This window comes from Etheostoma spectabile, chromosome 13, assembly GCF_008692095.1.
Source record: "Etheostoma spectabile isolate EspeVRDwgs_2016 chromosome 13, UIUC_Espe_1.0, whole genome shotgun sequence".
NCBI classification, from domain to species: Eukaryota; Metazoa; Chordata; class Actinopteri; order Perciformes; family Percidae; genus Etheostoma; species Etheostoma spectabile.
The window spans coordinates 26,407,124-26,425,933 of record NC_045745.1 but is presented as its reverse complement, the minus strand read 5'-3'; the positions used below and the strand labels follow the sequence as shown (position 1 = coordinate 26,425,933).

Below are 18,810 nucleotides of genomic sequence, written 5' to 3'. Positions count from 1 at the left end.
TGTGCATATGGTTGTAAAACATGTTCTCGTGTTGTGAGCAAGGGTTCGAAATCAAGCCTAGTTATTAGGGTAGATTTTATGAGGAACATTAATTTCCTCTGCTCACTTTTAAGGCAAAGTAGGCCAAATAATACATTTTATTTATATAGTGCTTTTCATGGTAGGCTACTCAAAGACACATTACAGTAAAACACACACATATAAGGCACATATGCACACACATAAAATAAGCATATTAAAAGCAATTAAAACACAGTGTAGCCTACAACTTTGTAAAACTGTGGAGTGACTAGAAGGCTAAGTAGATCTTTTTAAATCCTCATGCATTCAGTCGGTCTGCTATAGTCTGTTGGGCTTTTTCTCTCCGTTTGAAAACAATATCCGTATTTCCCTATTTTCATATTATATGCTTCACCTCCTCATTACTTTCCATCAGAAGCTGCTGCTCAGCGGGTGAAACATGTGCTGCATGCGTCTTCCCCATTTCTGTATCGGTAAATCTATTATCGATGCCGTGGTCTATTTAAGAAAGCAGTGAAAGTGCACGTATCCCAGCTATCTACACCTGGCTTGATATATCTTCACCTTCTCATCCTGGCTCGGCAAACGTGCAACTGATTAAGCCACGATGAGGGGATCCCACTAAGTCAAGCTGCGCTTTTTCAGTTATCCTGGATATCTTCATTCTACTTCCATGGGCCCCAGGGAGGAAACTAGGACATGACAGAAACAGGAAACAGAAAAACAAAAGAATCATAACAAGAATGTCAGTGATTAAGATGATTATGAGGACGGTGAGACTGCACAGGAACTGAGATCATACCACTTGCCTTCCAACTGAGAGAAACACATTTTTATTTCTTTTGGCACTTTAGGACTTTAATGACAGGACAGCTGAAGAAGTGAAAGGGGAGAGAAGGGGTATGACATGCAGCAAAGGGCCGCAGGTTGAAATCAAACCGGTCCCCCTTGTGTCGAGGAGTAAACCTCTATATGTGTGCTCATACTACCAACTATGTAAAATCAAGCTCTTTCTTAATTATGCCAGACACAACATCAAAGGGACTAGGTCGATTCATTCCCATCGCAAACAGGTAAAAGGCTGTTGTTTACTGTAGTGTCTAGTGTCTGTACTCGCACTGGTTTAATCTCATGAACATCATAAATAAACGCTAAAATGTCTGCATTGTCTCAAATGCTATCAAAGCTTTGCATTCAGACACTAAAAGCTTGAGTTCAGAACATGGCCATTACTTGTCTTAAATGCTCTGAGATTTAAAATATATTAAGCTCTGGCCAAAGGAATGTCCTGAGGGACCCTATCCTCACACTGACATGCCACACAAACAAGCTAATACTGAAGTCCGAGGTTTATCTCTGCTGATCTCCAAAATACTCGCTGCAGCTGACTGTTCTGCCCCTTCTTATGATTTTTTTACTTCAAGAACCTATTATAAACCAGTCAGTCAGATTGGGTCCAAAGATTATCACCTTTTGAACACACAACTTTTAGAGTACACAATGCAGACGACATAGAGGGAAAACGTAGAGCAGATTTTGTTATTTTATACACGTTTCCCCTCAAGCAATGTCAAAGGTGAGTGTTACAGTGGGTGACCCAACCATCACTGTTGAATTTAATGCTGAGTCATCTGCTGCTGTAGTTCTGTATCAACCAATGTATCAGAAAGCTTTCCTGCAAAGTTTACACATGACTACACTGTGAAACTTTGATGTAAATTTACAGCTAAAATCTCACAGTATTTTACTGTTTTAATGTCCTACAGGATCATACTGTAAGTGGCAATGCATTCTGGGAGAAAATAATAATATTATAGCATTATCTGCAGAATGTTGCAGATTACAGGTATTTACTGTCAAGTGCAGTGGAGTTTTAAAATACAGTATGCTTACTGTAAAACAGTTTACTGGCGATGCTGCTGCCAGGATATTACTGTAAATTTACAGTGAAAGGTTTTACAGTGTAGTGTATGTTTACATGAAACCAAAACGGCAGCAAGAAGAAACCAATAGATCCCAGATTACAACATTAATTATTATATATGGAAAAATAAATGATCTTTCCCATCTTACTCTGGCAAAGAATTGAATAGGACGAGTGATACTAATTTTATGTCTGTATGCTAAATGGGAAGCTACTGGCAGTAGCTAGTGAACTTAGCTTAGGACAAATACTGGAAACGGGGAAACGGCTAGCATGGCTCTGTCCAAAGGTTACAAAATCCGGCACCTCTAAAGTTCACTTTTAATTAACACATTACATTTTGTTGGTTTGATTGTACAAAAACGGAAGTGTAAAGACTGGACATTGGCATGACTAATACGATTATTATGAAGATTAGGACTATTAAGCTTTGTATTTTGTGTCTCCTCAACTTCGAGTCTAAGTTTAATTTTTGGTAGATACTCAGTTCAAGAGCAACAGGGGACTCAATGCTGTTGTGCTCAGATAATTGCTTTTAACTTGTTGTTAGTCGGCTAACGAAACCACAACCACTAAATAAATGCAAATGTGTTAAAAAGAGTGGCATGCAGTTTGACTCAGCCACATTAAGCTCAATCGGTAGAATAGTTGTTCATGAGCAGAGGTCAGCTGTGGCTCTGTCATCACTATTGTTTGCAGAAAGAGCCTGTTCCAGCTGTCAGCAGACCTCAGAGATGAACATTAATAAGGCTGCTCATTGGGCCTTTCCATGTAGTACCCATACAGAATCACATGGACTTCTTTGAGAGTGGATATCTTTAAATGGTCTGTGGTGTGCAGTCCATCTGACTCAGCAATAGCTGCAAAAACAAAAATCTGCTGCTGATCAGACAGAAGACGCCACATAGAAGATTTGTCACTGGGTTCCTCGCCCTAATTACTTACAGAAACTCTCAGTTCTGCACTAGTTTATAATGGTTTTACCAATTAAGGGTAAGCCTGTACTTGGTAGGGGAACTATTAAAGGCAGCAAAAGAATGAGGAGTTGTGGTTGTTTTTTATTAAACAGGAAATGCAATGATGCACTGCTGGCTGACCCAGCAATATTAAGCATTTGCAGCAGTGGGGAGTGAACAAGACTTATTATTTTTCAGTAATAAAATAAAGTTTGTCTACTCATTCAATGGTAGAGAATAGTAGTTCTGTAAGTAGAAGCAGGTTAGTGGTTTACTGTGTAATGACAAAGGTAAATGCAGATTTATTTTTAAAAGAATTTGGCTTTATTTTGGTAGTTCGGGCTGGTTATGATAACTCTGTGCTCACCAAAGAAATTACTGAGATCTGGGAACACTGCGACAACAATAAAATAAAATGAGATTGGGTAAAAAAAACTATCTCGGCCTATCTGCCCAACAAATATTTAGCCTTTAGTGGCAAAAGACAATGTTTTGAGAAAGGAACTGCAGTCTCTCTGGTTACAAGGCATGCCCACTTCACAACAAGACAGGCCCCTGAGATGATTATTTCATTAATTCATTCAATGTACATACTATTATTTAAACCCATGTCACTATCTTTTTCTAAAGCTAACAACATAGTTTTGGTGCTTATTAACGTAACCCAATTGATCTTCATATCATTTCCTATTATAGCGAAGTCATGACCTGCCCTCCTCTGCCTCTGATTTGCTAGTACTTGTTGCCTTTATTGGTTGGATTGGTTAGGTTTAGGCATGAGGACTGAGATTGGTTAGGGTAAGAATACCAGAGTAAGCCAGGGAGAGGCCGAGTAGGGCAGGACGTGGCTTTGCCATCCTTGGGACGTGCTTTCCGGTGTAGCCAGCGGTTATCTTGGCCAACTACTTTCTCTTCTGGGCCCCGGGTCTGATTAGCACAACATCTCTTTTACCAGATATCTGTGTGTAAATGCAGACAAAATAAAAAGCTAAATTGTTGTAAGACAATAGCTGGTGGGTTCTAAGATTGCATTTCGGACAATGTGTACCAATTCTACAGTTTACCTGCATGCAACCAAAGCTAAAATGTCTATGGCAAATGTTGTATTACACATGTAGTGTGCACACATATCGTAATTACAGTAAAGATGGCAAGGTGGCAAAGATGGATGTTTACAAAGGGCAGTATGGTCAGGAATTCTGTTCACCTTTGTTTTCTTCTTAAAATAAGTTTTTTTCAAAACCTAGGAAGGCAATGCTACTCCGAGAAATTATGACCAAAACTACATAAAAAAAGACACAAATTGTAATTTTCTGGAATCATTTTTGGAAGGACTGAAGGAATCTTGGTCCATTATCCTCCTCCTCTTCCTACATTGGAGAATTCATGTTGCTAATGTTCTGTCCTATAAAAGTTAGTATTACTCAAATGGAAATGTGTACTACATAAACTACACACTGTTTTAGAGACCATTAATCCTTGGTTTTAGAATATAACATAGGGCTCCCGATGTATGAAGTTTATTTTTCCCAATCAAAAGCTTCATTTGAGAGAGCTGGTGAAGCCAAACATTCTTTTTCATAAAAGGTCTGGCTCAATTAAAGCCATCAAATCTGCAACTAGATATGAATATAAACTCAGGCAAGAGGCAACTAGGGGAACAAATAAATATTTCCATTGGCTCCTCTCCAGGTTTTCTTCTATTTGCTCATATGTAGGTCATCCTATGAAGCCTTTTTGACAAATCCCTTCCTTCTCAAAAAGTAAAAAAAAAAAAAAAGAGGTCTGACACAAGACCTTCCATGCTCGACTCTGACCTTTTTTCTCAAAGTCCTCAGACATGCATCATCATGCCAGAACCACATAATTCAAAATTTCCACTTTCTCACACACAGCTGCATTTTTGGACTGGTCACAGACGTAGACAAGGAGAATGAGTCCACGTCAACCGGTGGAAAATATCTGTAGTTGCATATCTGAAATGTTGACCGTGAAACAAATGCACGGCAAAGTAGAGTTCATAGGCTACATGGAACTGCTAAGGCATGCTGGCCCCCCATCTCACCTATGCAGTTACTGTGGTTGCACATGTGAGAGCCGGTAATTAATATGGATATTTCACAGAGAGGAAGCAGAAAGCTTGGGCTTATGTTCTGGCACATGTTTTATAGGCCACACTTACTCTGCTTCCTCTCTTTCATCTGTTTAATTTTAATGCTGACCCTTGCTATAAGTTTACTCAGCATGAGTTCATTCTTCTCCCTCTGGCGGTATTATAGATTTTTGGCAAAAACTATGCATTACTTCAACTGAAGAAAGGCTTTTAGTGTATTCGGCATTCTTGCAAACGTTCTAGAGCTTATGGACAAATGTGGCTTCCTTAAACTTAGAAGGCTCAGAAAGTCTTGAAGTCTTAGGATTTAAATGCAGAATTATAAAGTGAAAAAGAAAGATACATGTCCCCCAGAAGTCATATGAAGGTTAGTATAATCTAGAATTGCTAACTCAAGGGCAACTGGACTTTCTTTAACTTTTAAAAGATGTTATTGCTATGTATGTGTTTGATATGTTTGATTCTGGAAGCTTGACGTAGTGACTTTGAACCATAGACTGTATATACGGTCTATGCTTTGAACACATTAGTTAGCTGGGCTAGCTCTAGTCAGACACGTTAGCTCTCTGAACTTCTCTATTTTCTTGTACTGTGCTTTTTACTCCCCCTGGCATTTGGTCTATTCAACTTAGAGGAAGATATAGCTGTCTGAGCTAATAAACTTAAAGTGCCTATATTATGCTCATTTTCAGGTTCATAATTGTATTTTGAGGTTGCACATGAATAGGTTTACATGGTTTCATTTTCAAAAAAACATTTTTTTTGTCATACTGCACATTGCTGCAGATCTTCTTTTCAACCTGTGTGTTTGGGTCTCTGTTTCAGCTACAGAGTGAGACATCTCACTTCTAGACTATCTTTGTTGGGAGTCACACATGCGCAGTAGCTAGGTAATGATAACATTAGCTAGCTACTGTTTTTCTAACTTTGGTCAATACAAGGCAGGATTAGTTTGGAGACTTCTTCTAAACTGGAAGAAAAATGCAATATTAGTTATAACTGTACATAAATGGCTTTATTTTTGGAATAAATACACTGTAGTCAAAGACAATTACAAATGCCTGTGTAAAAAAAGATTTAAAAAGTATTTACATTACTTTTTTGCACAGAGCTGAATAAATATATACATAGTATACAATACAGCCCATGTAGGTCATTGGTTTCTTTTGCTGTACAAAGTGCAAAAGCTGATTAAAATAAAAATAATTATCTAACAACTGCAGGATCCATCCCGTAGTTGGATGTTGGACTAGACAATGTGGCCCCTTTAAGAAACAAAACAAGAATATAATGAATTACAGGATTTCAGCAAGTGTGTGTGTGTGTGTGTGTGTGTGTGTGTGTGTGTGTGTGTGTGTGTGTGTGTGTGTGGTGTGTGGTGTGTGTTTGGTGTGTTTTGTGTGTGGTGTGTGTGTGTGTGGTGTGTGTGTGTGTGTTCAGCTTGGCTTGGCTGTGAGGCATGAACAAGGAGATCCAGGAAAACACACATTCTGCACAGCATAACAGAGGGCTTGCCAGTTTTTCTCCCCCTCTCCGCCTTATCATTTCATTGATAATAAATTATCTGCAGTAACTGTGCCAGACAGGCATGACTCAACATGGCTGAACATTGTGAACTGAGAAGACAATTGTTGCACTTTAATAATAAAGGAAATGAAGAAAGCGATCAAACATGCTGAATACAGGTGGCGGGAATTAAACGCGTATGTGTGTGCGTGTGTGTGCGTGTGTGTGTGTGCGTGTGTGTGTGTGTGTGTGTGTGTGTGTGTGTGTTTGTGTGTGTGATATCAGGCTAAGCCCTTACTTCAGATGAGCAGTGCAGCGTTGGGTGCAGCCTGATAAAATCCCTTAGCTGGCGGCCACACCAGCTGACAGGGACCACTGGCCATTGTCTCCTGCCCTGCTTTGTTTAGTCAGATCAGTCATGAAAGCCACCAGTGTGACGTCAGATTCTAGTTTCTAGATTCAGTTTAAACTGTTATGACTGGAGCTGAGTGAAGTTGCAGACTTCAATGTCTACAGCTTCCTAGGTTTGGAGGAGAAATACTGGCTGCATCGTCATTTTCTTTCATTGTTTCTGTAAAAGTTTTAGGAGTAGAACTTGTTAACAAATGCAGTGGTTGTTACTGTAGGAATCTATCCAATGTTGTATCAACCTTGATTTGCTAGAACTGTTAACCAACATATTTAAAAAAAAAAAAATAAACAATGCAACAGCAGCACAGAAAGTGTGTTAAAACCAGGATACTTTAGATTTTAAAATATTCCCTGAAAAAACACCTAAAATATGGCAGATGAAGAACACACATAATGTTAATCTTAAAATGGATTGTCCATATCTGTGTAAAGTATAATGGACATTGTGTTTTGTCCAGTTTGTAAAAAGTAATCCTGGTATATATATTTTTTTTTTTTTAAATGAATGGAGTCAGTTTTTGGACAGCCCAGAAGGCTTCACTGATGTATTTGCAAGGCTCAACTAAAACTTTCAAACCTTAACAGTTAAAATATTATGACACGGAACGGGTTCCAGACTCATAAGGTAGACTGTTTGCAAATGGGCATTCTGTATCTGCTGACAGTACAAGGGACTTAATTACATTTTATCTGACCTTCTATCATGATATTTTGCCGTCAGAGTTAGACCTGGATATGTCTTTTCAAGTCAGAGTGATGGCAGTGTGAAAAGTAATCTAGCCTTTATCCTGCGGCTTTCACTTTCCTCACAATATTCTTGTTGTTCTTCCAAGCAAGTGTCCCATGATGCAGGGTGGAAAAATCTGCACCTGATAGCCACAGTGTGTGTGATACTTGCAGGTGGATTCAATTTGGTCCATTTAAAACATAAGAACAATTGTAGTTTATAGGTTTTAGTCACTAGCAAGGCCTTAGGTTACAGAAGTCCAGCTCCTGTGGCTTGCGTAAGCCAGTGCAGTGGTCCCTTGGGAGCAGATGCCCAGTTTGGGTTTTGCAGTGCAACGGTCGTCTCTTGAAACCCTTCCCACAGGTTCTGGAGCAAGGGGACCACTGCCCAATATGCCACTCAGGACAAGGGTCTCCACAAACTCTGGTGGCTGAGGGTCTTTGTGAAGGATCACAGTCCAATCCTGGTTTTCCATCTGGTCTCAGACACTGCACCATCCTCCTCTGGATCCCACTGCCACAGGTCACTGAGCACTTGTCCCAACCTGTGGATATCCATTTCCCAAGAGCGGGATCCTCCTTGCTATAAGACTTCTTCAGGTTGTCTCCCCCCTTCTCCTTGACACTATCCTCAGCCAGGACACTATTATGGGAGTTTACACCCTCCTTCTTCAGAGTCTTGTCCTCCTTGGTCTGACGGGCGAGGTAGAAGGAGTAGCGGATGCGAGGCGGCGTCATCTGGCCTGCACACAGCACCTCAACAGTCAGGGATTCTCCCAAGGGCTTCACGGCCTGCAGGGTCTCGGAAAGGCCTGCTGTGCCGCTGTAGCGCAGCAGGCTTCTCTTTACAATGATGTCCCTCTCTCCAGCTGACACTACGTAGTTCCCATTGAGCAGGTAGTGGCCCTTGCTGTTTTTAACCGCCAGATAGTTGTCATCACTCATCATTCCCTTGTACCCTCGCTGACGGATGTCAATGTTGGCTGCGCCCACTGGTAACATGACGACAAAGTTGTAGCCATGCCTGTATGCCAAAACATATTCGAGTTAATCAGAGCTTATAATAGTGGAGTTGATAATGCTATCATGTTTAAGTAAGGGGGAAATAAGAATGATGTTAGCAATATCCCGTGACAATGTGGGCTTCACTCACTCAGGCTTTGTGAAGAGTCCCGACACCTTCTTGCAGCCCTTGCTATCACCTCCGCAGATTCCACACTTGTCAAACTTCTTGGTGGAGCCAATTTTTCCATCACAGCCAGCCTTAATGCACTTCCCCTGTACACACACTCCTGTGGAATCTGGAGAACATGGAGTCCCATCCACCACCTGGAGTGTACAAAGACACTATGAGGTTAGCTTTTTATATACTATATTACTATACTATGCTATTCATATACTATACAGTGCAGAAATAAATAAATAAAGTCTTTAATCACAAAAAGCAAACACAACAGAGCATCCAACATACACTGATAATTACTATCTAATATGCCAGTCCCTCCCTGTGAGTGTGCTTTTTATCTTTATTCCAGGTTGTTAAAATACTTGTGACTGACAACTAAATCAACTTCACTGCTAGTCTGTCTGCAAATACTGTATGTGACAGAAAAGTTAAGTTAATGCTTTTGGGTTTCCTTGACACAGACACTTTTTCATCCTAAGGTGTGTCTGGCACCAAATGAACCAAATTCCAGCTCACGTTTTACACTAAACTGTACACAGAAAGTACTGTGAACTAATTTTTGGTTCAAATTCATGACTGTGGTTAAACCATTCAGCTGCTCTGTGAATCCGAGCTATGTGTCCCCTGAACACTCTTATCTACTCCTCCTAAGCCAGTATGATAGAGTGAAGTGAGAAGTCTGCCTCACTGCTGCTAAAGCTCACTCTACACCCTGTTATCTGAAAGAAACAAACTGTCCTCTTCCTCACCTTTACTCTTTGCACTTAGACCAGAGGCAGCTGGCTGACAAATATTCACATTTTCCTATCTTGGCCTCATATCTCAAAATCTTAATTTCTTCAGACTTTTGTCCAATCAACAATCAAATATCTTCTGTTCATCTTTTTACCTTGGGTGCCAGGACATAGAAGTAGCCAGTACCATTGGCCCTGCAGATGAGTTTACACCTGTCATCGGTGGACACTCCAGAGTACTTGGGTACCCATACCACAGAGGGGTCGATGCGGTTACTGTTGAAACTGCGGCCACTGGTTGCACACTGCTCCTCACGATAAGTGTTACCTACACAGAGGGGAGGGAGAGAGCGTACAGGAGGTGAGAGGTGGAAACGCTCTAGTGAAAGCGTTTGATATGGTTGTCAGCTTTTAACACCTTGTACCTGTGTCAGGGCAGTGGTTCAGGTTACAGGAGCGGTATTTGACCCGAACTCCTTGGCAGTATTTACCCCCATTTGACGGAACCGGGTTGTTACACTCTCTTTTAGACAGCTGGACGCCACCTCCGCATGTGCGTGAGCAGGATCCAAACGGGCCCCACTTCCCCCAGCGGCCGTCCACCTGGAAATACACAAACAGGTTGAATATTACAGAATGTATGACTACAAAGACCATCCTTAGTCACAACCCAGTTATGGTAAATGTTCATTTCAAGAACACAGTCCTTACCTTCACATTTTGGACATGTTTGTCAGAGCAGACCCCCCGGTCGCAAACCCGATTGTCCCCACAGTGGGTGCCATCTGCCCAGGGGAAATGCCGAGTCATACACACCAAATGGCCATTGGATTTTCCTGTGCACCACAGACGGCCGCATGGTGGTTGCATAAAGGGACAGGGCTTGGAGCCTTCTCCGAACGCGAGCTCACACTGACGGTCGAGGACGTAGGATGTTCCCGGCATCACGTCAGGGAGGACCAATGGTTTCTGAGGCTGGTCAAGCAAACATTCACCTAGAAGAGGAGATTAAAAAAAAGTGAGCAACACACTAAAGCAATATCAACTGTCATCTCTGGTTTTATTGCTTGTCTTTCCCAACTCTGAGCAGTTGCACCCATTTGTTAAAGTAAGTGCCAACATTTCACCAAAATATTTTCTCAAAATCATGAAAAATGCATTCTATACTTCTGCATCAATATTTCCATTATCCTTTTCATAAAGTGTGTGTGTGTATATTGTGCGTGGGTGGGATTGTGGGTTGGAGGCAGTAAGCAACCATTGTCCGTGGGATTTGGGCTCTTTGAAGTAAAAGTACAGCTTGATGCAGTGTGTGCAGTTTATGCCACATACCAAACACCGACATACAACACACACATGCATTAACGAGCCCCACACACAGCCACCCCTTCCTCCACCCCCACCCCCACCTCAAACTCTCCTTTAAAACCCTCAAGCTCGTCCTCTTATGTTTGATCCCACCGAGGGATAAAGTTCTACTAGAATAATCTTAAACTTGTAGATCTGATCTTGAAATCTTAGCTTTAAACCAAAATGACAGGCAAGCAGTTCGAAGGTCAAAGGCATAGAATCCATTTACAATAAATGACACAGAAACCTTTCCAGGAACAGGCTAATAATAGGAGGAGTTTGACGAGCAGGTGCTTGGAAACCTGAAAGATCAATGTCTCTGGATGAAAAGGTTTCCAGGAGGAGGTTTTTATCACACAGCTTCTCACCTTCATGGGGAATTTACACATCCAATACAAGTCATTTGCACTGGGGGAAAAACTGGCTCCGCTCTCTTGGAACTATTTATTATTCCATTCGTGTTGCGGTAAATTCATAAAAGATAATAAGGCAGTGAGTGAATGAGCTGTATGTGGTGGCAAATTTGTTTCCTTCCATTTCACCGCAAATTTGGCAGGAGAATCGCACTGATTAACTGATAGTACAATACTGTAAAAACAAGTCCCTCTTCACTGGATACGCTGAACCTAATCTCTCTCCAAAGAGCAATTATCGGAAACAAAAGATGGTATTTTGTGTGTGTGTGTGTGTGTGTGTGTGTGTGTGTGTGTGTAAATTAACAGATTACAACTAATTTTCTCTCCCTACTTTTTGAAAGCTTTTTAAAGTCTAGAGATATAACAGCCAGAAAAAACTAAGTTACAACATTGTTAGATAGAAATCACTCCCTGTCAAGTCAAACATGTTCTTCTGTGTCTCGCTGTAGACCAGTTTGTGTTCTTTTGTTCTCAGACCATCCAATAAATAGACAGAAAGACGCATAAAGTTTGTCTATTTAGAGAAAACCTGCATGGGAAACATTGGGCAGATACACCCCTCTGTCCAAACCACTGTGGCGACTCTCCTCAGAACAAGCTCTCTAATTTGGGACAGATGTGGGGGCAGTTTTAAAATAAACGTTTAGCGTTGCTCCGAGGCCAAGTCCTGTGGTCTGGCCTGCTTGGCAAACAATCTGTATCCAACCGAATGAATTTCTTTTTGGCATTTGCTCATTTCTTTCTGTGAGCATGGTGCTATAGGAGGTTAGGCAGATGTCAAATTTGCAAAAAAGTGGGACTGACACTGAAATTCAATTATGCTCTCACTTGCATTTACCTCAAATGATTTCAGTCATGTTGCAAATCAAGAGTAAAACCCAGCAAATGTCAAAAGAAGAGCTTGCTCCTCTTCAGCGACTGGATGGCATATCTTAACGCACTGACAAACAGAACCCTAAGCGGTAAAGGCTCTCATTGTATGAATAATACAATGAGCATGTGCTCTCCTAAGGTGATCAACACCTAACTACATGATGTTAAGCACTGTTGGTGGACTGCTAAAACATTACCGGATTCACGATGGAAAGTTTAAAATAAAACGTAAAGTCAACTAAATTGATGCAGCAGAATCAGAGATCTGGTCTTCCGTGTGTTATGCCAGTCGTGGCTAATGTAGCCTCGAGCTGCTAGCCTCAAGCACAGATGAGGAGTGAGCTACAGAGTTCTGATAAACTCTCTTCTTTCTAATTATAAATAACCTGAACTAATCACAGTACTTCTACCCTAAATACACCACGTCGCAATGGGGTCTAATCGCAAAAGACTCCAAATGAAGTCTGTCCTGATTGAAATGCAGTAGCACTCCCCAAGACGTGTTAACAGACTTTGATGTGTACAATCTGTGATGTAACCCTTTAATAATTGTGTGTAATAGTTTTGTCTACCATGACTATGGCTTCCCACATCAAACACACTAGGAGGCTGCTCGCAGTCAAACACAGGGGTCAGGGTTCGTGGAAACTCACCGTGCCCGCTGTCCAGGAATTCAGTGATGATAGCAGCACTGCAGGGGGACCAGGGGCTGGTGCGGTTGATCTGAATGAGAGTGGGAGACATCATGTGGTTGTCTTGCAGTTTCCCAAACACGCCCTCACAGGCCTTCACATTGTCGTGTGGCATGTTGAACACGTGTCCTGTGGAGAGGGGAATGAGTTGTCAGATGTCTTTAATGAATACACAGATACTTTTATTTGTGACACTATAAGAAATATTACAGTACTAATGTGTATTGAATGGTGTATGGTGCTGGCTCACCAAGCTCGTGAGCAGTGGTGAAGGCCGAAGGTAGGCCGTCGTCTTCGATCACAGAGCAGCTCCTCTTGGGGTCACACATGGTGCCCACATCCGCCATGCCAAGCGTGTCACAGGTGGAGGCTCCACACAGGTCCTGGACAAAAAAAACAATATTTTGCATTAGTAAATCTGGGCGTGTCAGAACTAGAGAAAAAGCCAGAAGAACGGTGCCCTGAAAGAACTGCAATTTGTTACAATTTGAGTCTCAAATTTTAGATTTGACATTGATAATGCAACTGTTTCTGCTTCTTGTCCTGTCCAAGTGGCCACTCCTGAATCTGAAAGGCGAAGCCAATACAGAAGTGTCTTAAACCTGCATTCTGTCTCTTTTCCAGCAGGGGGCAGCTCTACTGGCTCCAAATAGAAGTTGGTTTCTATAAATGTCTCTTGACTTTGACCTTCTCACTGTGTGATTTCACTTTATTAAAGTTAATAAACATTTTGGTTACCTGAAACTGTCTGGTTTAGCGTTTTGCCAGCCAAGCTAGCCAGCTAGCGCTAGCGTTAGCTGTTAATTTATGGGAAAGTCTGCCCTCTTTATAACCAGCTCTGTGTACTGCGATGCATGCAGATGAACATTGCCAGTACCCAGAGGTCCATGTTTACCTGCTGGCAAATCTCAGCTGGATGACTCGCGTCAGAAAGCTCTAAATACATGGCTTTCCATCTTTTGCGTTTAGCTTAGGGCAGCGCCATTGAAACCATAAACAACACTGGCTTAGATGCGTCCTCCTCCCCAGCTCCGCCCTTTTGTCCAAATATGGTCACGTCTGGCTCCAAAATACCAAGATGGCGATGCCCAAAATGCAAACTCCTGGCTTCAAAACGGCAGTCAACACACCCATGGGCGACATCACCAACGCTATGTCCGTTATTTTTAACAGTCTATGGTCCTGTCTGGCTTCTTTTTAGTGATGATAACAAACTGGAATTATCCTTTAAATTCACTTGTTGCCATTACACTAAGGTTTGTTGTCTTGAGATTGAGAAAAGATCCAATACTGTTAAGCCAGGTATTCCAGCGCCAGGTTTTTAAGTCTTTCAGTGGGCAACAGTGTTTAGAGCACACCTTCTTCTATTAGGTAATGTAACTGTCCCCAATCATAACAGTTCCATGCCAGAGCAGTTTCCAGATGACCTAATTCTCCACCACAAGGTTTTTTGACCCAGATCTTAGTGAGTATCCATTTGGAGCTGAACCTCCTAATTACAGGACAACTTAGGCAGTAACCGCCACAGAGAGCCACCCATCTGCCCGGCTCCTAAACAGTCTCTACATACCAGAAACACAGAAACCCAATGGTGGTCAGCTATTAGAGAGAAAGCATAGCACTAGGTTAATGCCACACAGCACCTCCTTGACACTGGATGTACACACAGAACACAGTGCCAAGTGAAGACCTCAAGTGCTATGACAAATCATTCCTAGAATAAACCACAATTGTTGGCCAGTGTAAATCTAGTCCAGATGTGTATGTGTGCAGACGACATCAGAACGCTCGGGCCATTTATGAGCAAAAATTAATATGTAAATATCCAGTGCACATTTATAATTTTTTTCTTTCTGTAATTTTAAAAACTATGCAAGTTATCTCAGCAAAGAAATATTTCTATTTTAATTTTTTGTACAGATTTCAATGCACATAACTATCATCTGGCCACTTTGTGTTTTGGGTGAAACATTCATAACTGTCATGTTGCTTAGAGTTTCAGTTGGTACTTTTTAAAACTATAGACTAGTAGGAGTGGAAAAATAAGTCAGTTTACGACGTCCGGACATATTTGGGAGTACTTCCTTTTTTTTCAACCCCTTATCTATCATTTTAGGAAAGCCAAACATGCTTTGAGCTTAAGTACAACCACCCCTCTCTCCCAGTTTCAACATAAATACATCAAATCTACAGTTAAGTTTAGGTCTTTTGGAGACTGAATTTTCACATACAATAAACATTCTGTTTAACTTAATGAACTGAGTAAACTTGCAACATTCATTATACAACAATCATGCTGGCTAGAGAGTTTAAAGACAACTGCGGTTCCCTCTGGACATCTCCGAGTTGGTCTTCATAAAACCAACAAATTGCACTGTGGGCTGGTAAACACCAGACAATGGGCCGCCTTAAATGCCCATTGAAGGGCACAGTAAACCAAAACATCACCACTGACTAAACTGACCAATTTGAAGTCACCCAGTCATGAATTAACAGAAGATGGACTGACTTTTTTACCTTTGCTGATTTGCAGTAAAGAATGCTCTATTATCAGTGGGCATGTGTGCAGACATCTTATTTGATATCTGAAGCTAGTGTAAAATATTATAAATAAATAACTTTGGGGGGGGGCGAATGTATGCATACTAAAGGCTTGAATGGCAAAAGGTTTGGTAAAAAAATACATGTTATTCAGATTTTAACAAACACCATTTTACACAATGGTCTTATTTGTTAGGTCTCTCGTATTTTGTACTGGAGCACTTGAAGTGTTGAGAGTCTGCATGTTTTGCACATAGTGTTAAAAAGGCCAAAACAATCTTGTGTGTTCGTTTATTAAGGAGAGTGCAAAAATTAGATAGATTAGATAGATAGCTTAAAAATATATTTATTCATAAATTAAGCTGAAATATCAATGGGTCAATACAAGCATATAGATTCCTTCTGCTGTACCGAGATAAGCTTGGTTTGATGGATGGTGATACATGAGGTGAGGTAAACATTTACATTTTTTTGCTTGTTGTGCACTCTAAATTCTGCTCTGTGCACTTACACTGTGACAATATTTACTCATTTATAGCCATTTAGTTTTTCTCATACAGTTTAGGCATAATTTAGCAGGAACCTGTTTTTCACTCAAGTGTTTGAGCCAAATTTTCTTTGTTAGACCAATCCTGGCAAATGTAGCTTCTTCTGAAATACATTACTTGTTACAGTATAGGTCATTCATTTAGTCCAATATAATGTTAACTCAAACAATGTCTGAATCCCTTAACAGCGGTCTTTTTATAATGCAGATTACTGCCACATGACTCACTGTTTGTAGGCAGGTCCAGTGCAGTAGAATGGGGACTTCTAAACTAGCTACAGAGTTTACAACACCAACTCTGCATATTAAGCTTATGACCACAAAACCTGGTAACACCCTAGATTTTGTTTCTGTATGGAAATACTTTGAGGTGTCAATGCTAAATGGGAAGAACATACTATGTAGGGTCCTTACAGCAAAAGGAATGAATGAAAGAGTGTGTGACAGTGAGTGAAGAATGTGTTGTAAAGAAGCAACTGCTGGCTGACTGCAGCTTGTGTCAGACTTGGGGAAAGCAGGTGGGGTCAGAAACGTGGAGGGATTTGACATCTCTGACATGCACATAGGAACCTTCCCCCTCCTATATCACTCCCCCGCTCCCTCCATCTCTCCCTTCAGGGGCCTGTTTAATGAGGATCAGGCAAGGTGCTGGGTAGGGCTGGAAAACCCACAGCTGGAGGAAGAATGGGAACGGCTAAGAGAAATGAGAAACTGACTAATGCGTCCCTGGTGGCACTTTAATTTGGCATTGTTACAATTAAAACAAGCATTTATCTGAGGTCTGATAGCATCATGTGTTGTGGACTGTTAGTGACATTGGCCAAAAGCCAATCAGTTACATTTGACTCTTTAATTCTTCTGGTGGCAGCTTTGAGAGTGTAATTGCATCTGGAGTTGACCCGCAGACTGAACTATATCCAAACATAAATATGTATCTGCTGATTTGTCTACTTTCTTCCAATCTTCAATGTCGAATCTAAATCAAAGTGGCCATCATAAATCAATGTAAAAATAAATCAATCAAACACACTGACCAATGATAGTAAGCAATGACTTCATCTCCTACCCGGTGTCATCTGCCAAATATTTAGGAGTGCAGAGAGAACTCGGAGTTGTGTGCCAAGTCTATAAAACTACACTCTAAGGATCCATGAAGAGCAATCAAGACTTTGTTCTGTTCAGCTCAAGTGATTTCCTCAGTGACCCAGCCTCAGTGTCAAAGCTGTGATGGAATTAATGGATTGGATATTCACTGAGTGCCTGCTCCCTGAGTTCAACAGAGGTGGAGAGTCTGTTTTGAGAACAAACCAATTACCTTACTCAGCAGGAGTGGTTAGGAGGAAGCCTGCCAATAACAGTCTACAGCATTTGGTGAACCAAGTTCATCTCTTATCAAACATCAGACATAATTTACATACAAAAGACACCATGAATGATTTTTTAAATCATTATTATGACCTCATTACTTTAGAACACAGGGACGAAAAAAGGTATTTTCTGAGAAATGTGATCAGATTTACGCATTTCTATGCGTAATTACGCTTGCTAAAATACCACGTTCTATCGTGTTACCTCAGACCCTATTTAAAAAGAAAAAGAAAAAGCATTGTTACCTGTCTTGTGAAAAGGATTGCCGTGTCCCAGTAATCTGGCTGCTTGTCGTTGTTTTTGTTCATCTTTTTTTGCCAAGTGCAAAAGTTTCGCAGCGTCATGGCTGCGTTCCCGGACACCTTGGGTCCTTTGTCCTCTTCGGATATAATCACGATCTTCACCACTACGATGCTGATAGAGTTGAGTATACTGGGGTGTCTGTAGAGCCTCGCTGCCACTGACATCAGTGTCAAGAGGTAATGTTTTAGGTCATCTCCATGGAACTGCGCCATGGACTCGTCCGCCACAACGAGCGTCTCAACGTACCTGGGGATTGAAGCGAACCTTTTGGCTCTCCCCATCCTCTTTAGCATCGTTTCGGTCACATTGTTGTCATCTATTAGTCGCTTGTATTTCTCCAACGATTGCGCAACCTGCAGACTTATATCGCTGTTCACTGCGCACCTAAAGGTTGAATTGAGCTTCAGGTTGTTGCTGATTCTGCGCCGGATGATGTGCGCACGTTCTGCGCTTGTGGTGTCATTTTGCACCGGGCTGATAAAATATTCCCAGCCTTGGAAGCCAAATGCACCTTGTAAACCCTTACAGAGGCTCAAAGCAGCATAAGAAAGTGGGTCAGTATTCACATATCCGGAGTAAAAACACCGGCTCAGGTCAGTGGGGACATCGGTGTTGGAGAGCCAAAATGCGCCTTGGTTAGAAATGGAAGGGGCAATGAAGTTCGAGTCCTGGTGTAAATTGATCTCTAATTCCTGCTGGAAAGCTCGTATTTTTAGGACACATTTTCCATTAAGGATATCCGCGTCGTTGTCAAATCCCCCCCTGTCTTGGTTGTGGTTATCCAATCTAATTGGGAAACAAAGTTCACTTTCCATGCAACGGACAAGTTTTGAGAGTGAGATCACAAAGTAGAGGAGAAAAGTTGTTCTGATAAACATGACGATGTTTGCATTCAAGAACGAATGCAATGACAACCAGAGAAACCAAACGATATTTAATCTGCAAGCTCAATGGAAGCGGTGAGAGCCACAGATCAGGATGAAGAGTATATTCCAATGCGCATGATTCTAAAACAATGCAGGTCGTGCAAGTCCACTCAGTGCAAACTCCTCCTGGTCATGACCCATTCCCATTCTCCACCTGTGTGTGCTGAGTCGACTGCTGCCGTCTGTGGACTTTATGCATTTTCAGCATGTGTAAAAA

The 18,810-nt window shown here is 41.4% G+C and overlaps 1 protein-coding gene across 1 annotated transcript; it reads right to left on the bottom strand.

Moving 5' to 3' along the window:
• Window positions 1–7,761: 7,761 nt before the first annotated feature.
• adamts15a (ADAM metallopeptidase with thrombospondin type 1 motif, 15a) lies at window positions 7,762–18,807 on the bottom strand. Its single transcript, XM_032533940.1, has 8 exons — window positions 17,610–18,807; window positions 13,159–13,291; window positions 12,870–13,037; window positions 10,289–10,572; window positions 10,003–10,180; window positions 9,733–9,905; window positions 8,811–8,986; window positions 7,762–8,681 (listed from the first exon to the last, which is right to left on the bottom strand). The coding sequence occupies exons 1-8, from the start codon at window positions 18,543–18,545 to the stop codon at window positions 7,892–7,894; spliced, it is 2,838 nt and encodes a 945-aa protein (XP_032389831.1). The 5' UTR covers window positions 18,546–18,807; the 3' UTR covers window positions 7,762–7,891.
• Between the last annotated feature and the right edge of the window lie 3 nt (window positions 18,808–18,810).

What these genes read in the sequence shown, in the direction of transcription:
- adamts15a (XM_032533940.1), bottom strand. Translation starts at nt 18,545, where the DNA reads ATGTTTATCAGAACAACTTTTCTCCTCTACTTTGTGATCTCACTCTCA. An exon ending in GAACCACTGCCCTGACACAG is followed by an intron (nt 9,906 to 10,002) that starts GTACAAGGTGTT and finishes CCCTCTGTGTAG; the next exon opens with GTAACACTTATCGTGAGGAG. An exon ending in GGACTCTTCACAAAGCCTGA is followed by an intron (nt 8,682 to 8,810) that starts GTGAGTGAAGCC and finishes TTTGGCATACAG; the next exon opens with GCATGGCTACAACTTTGTCG.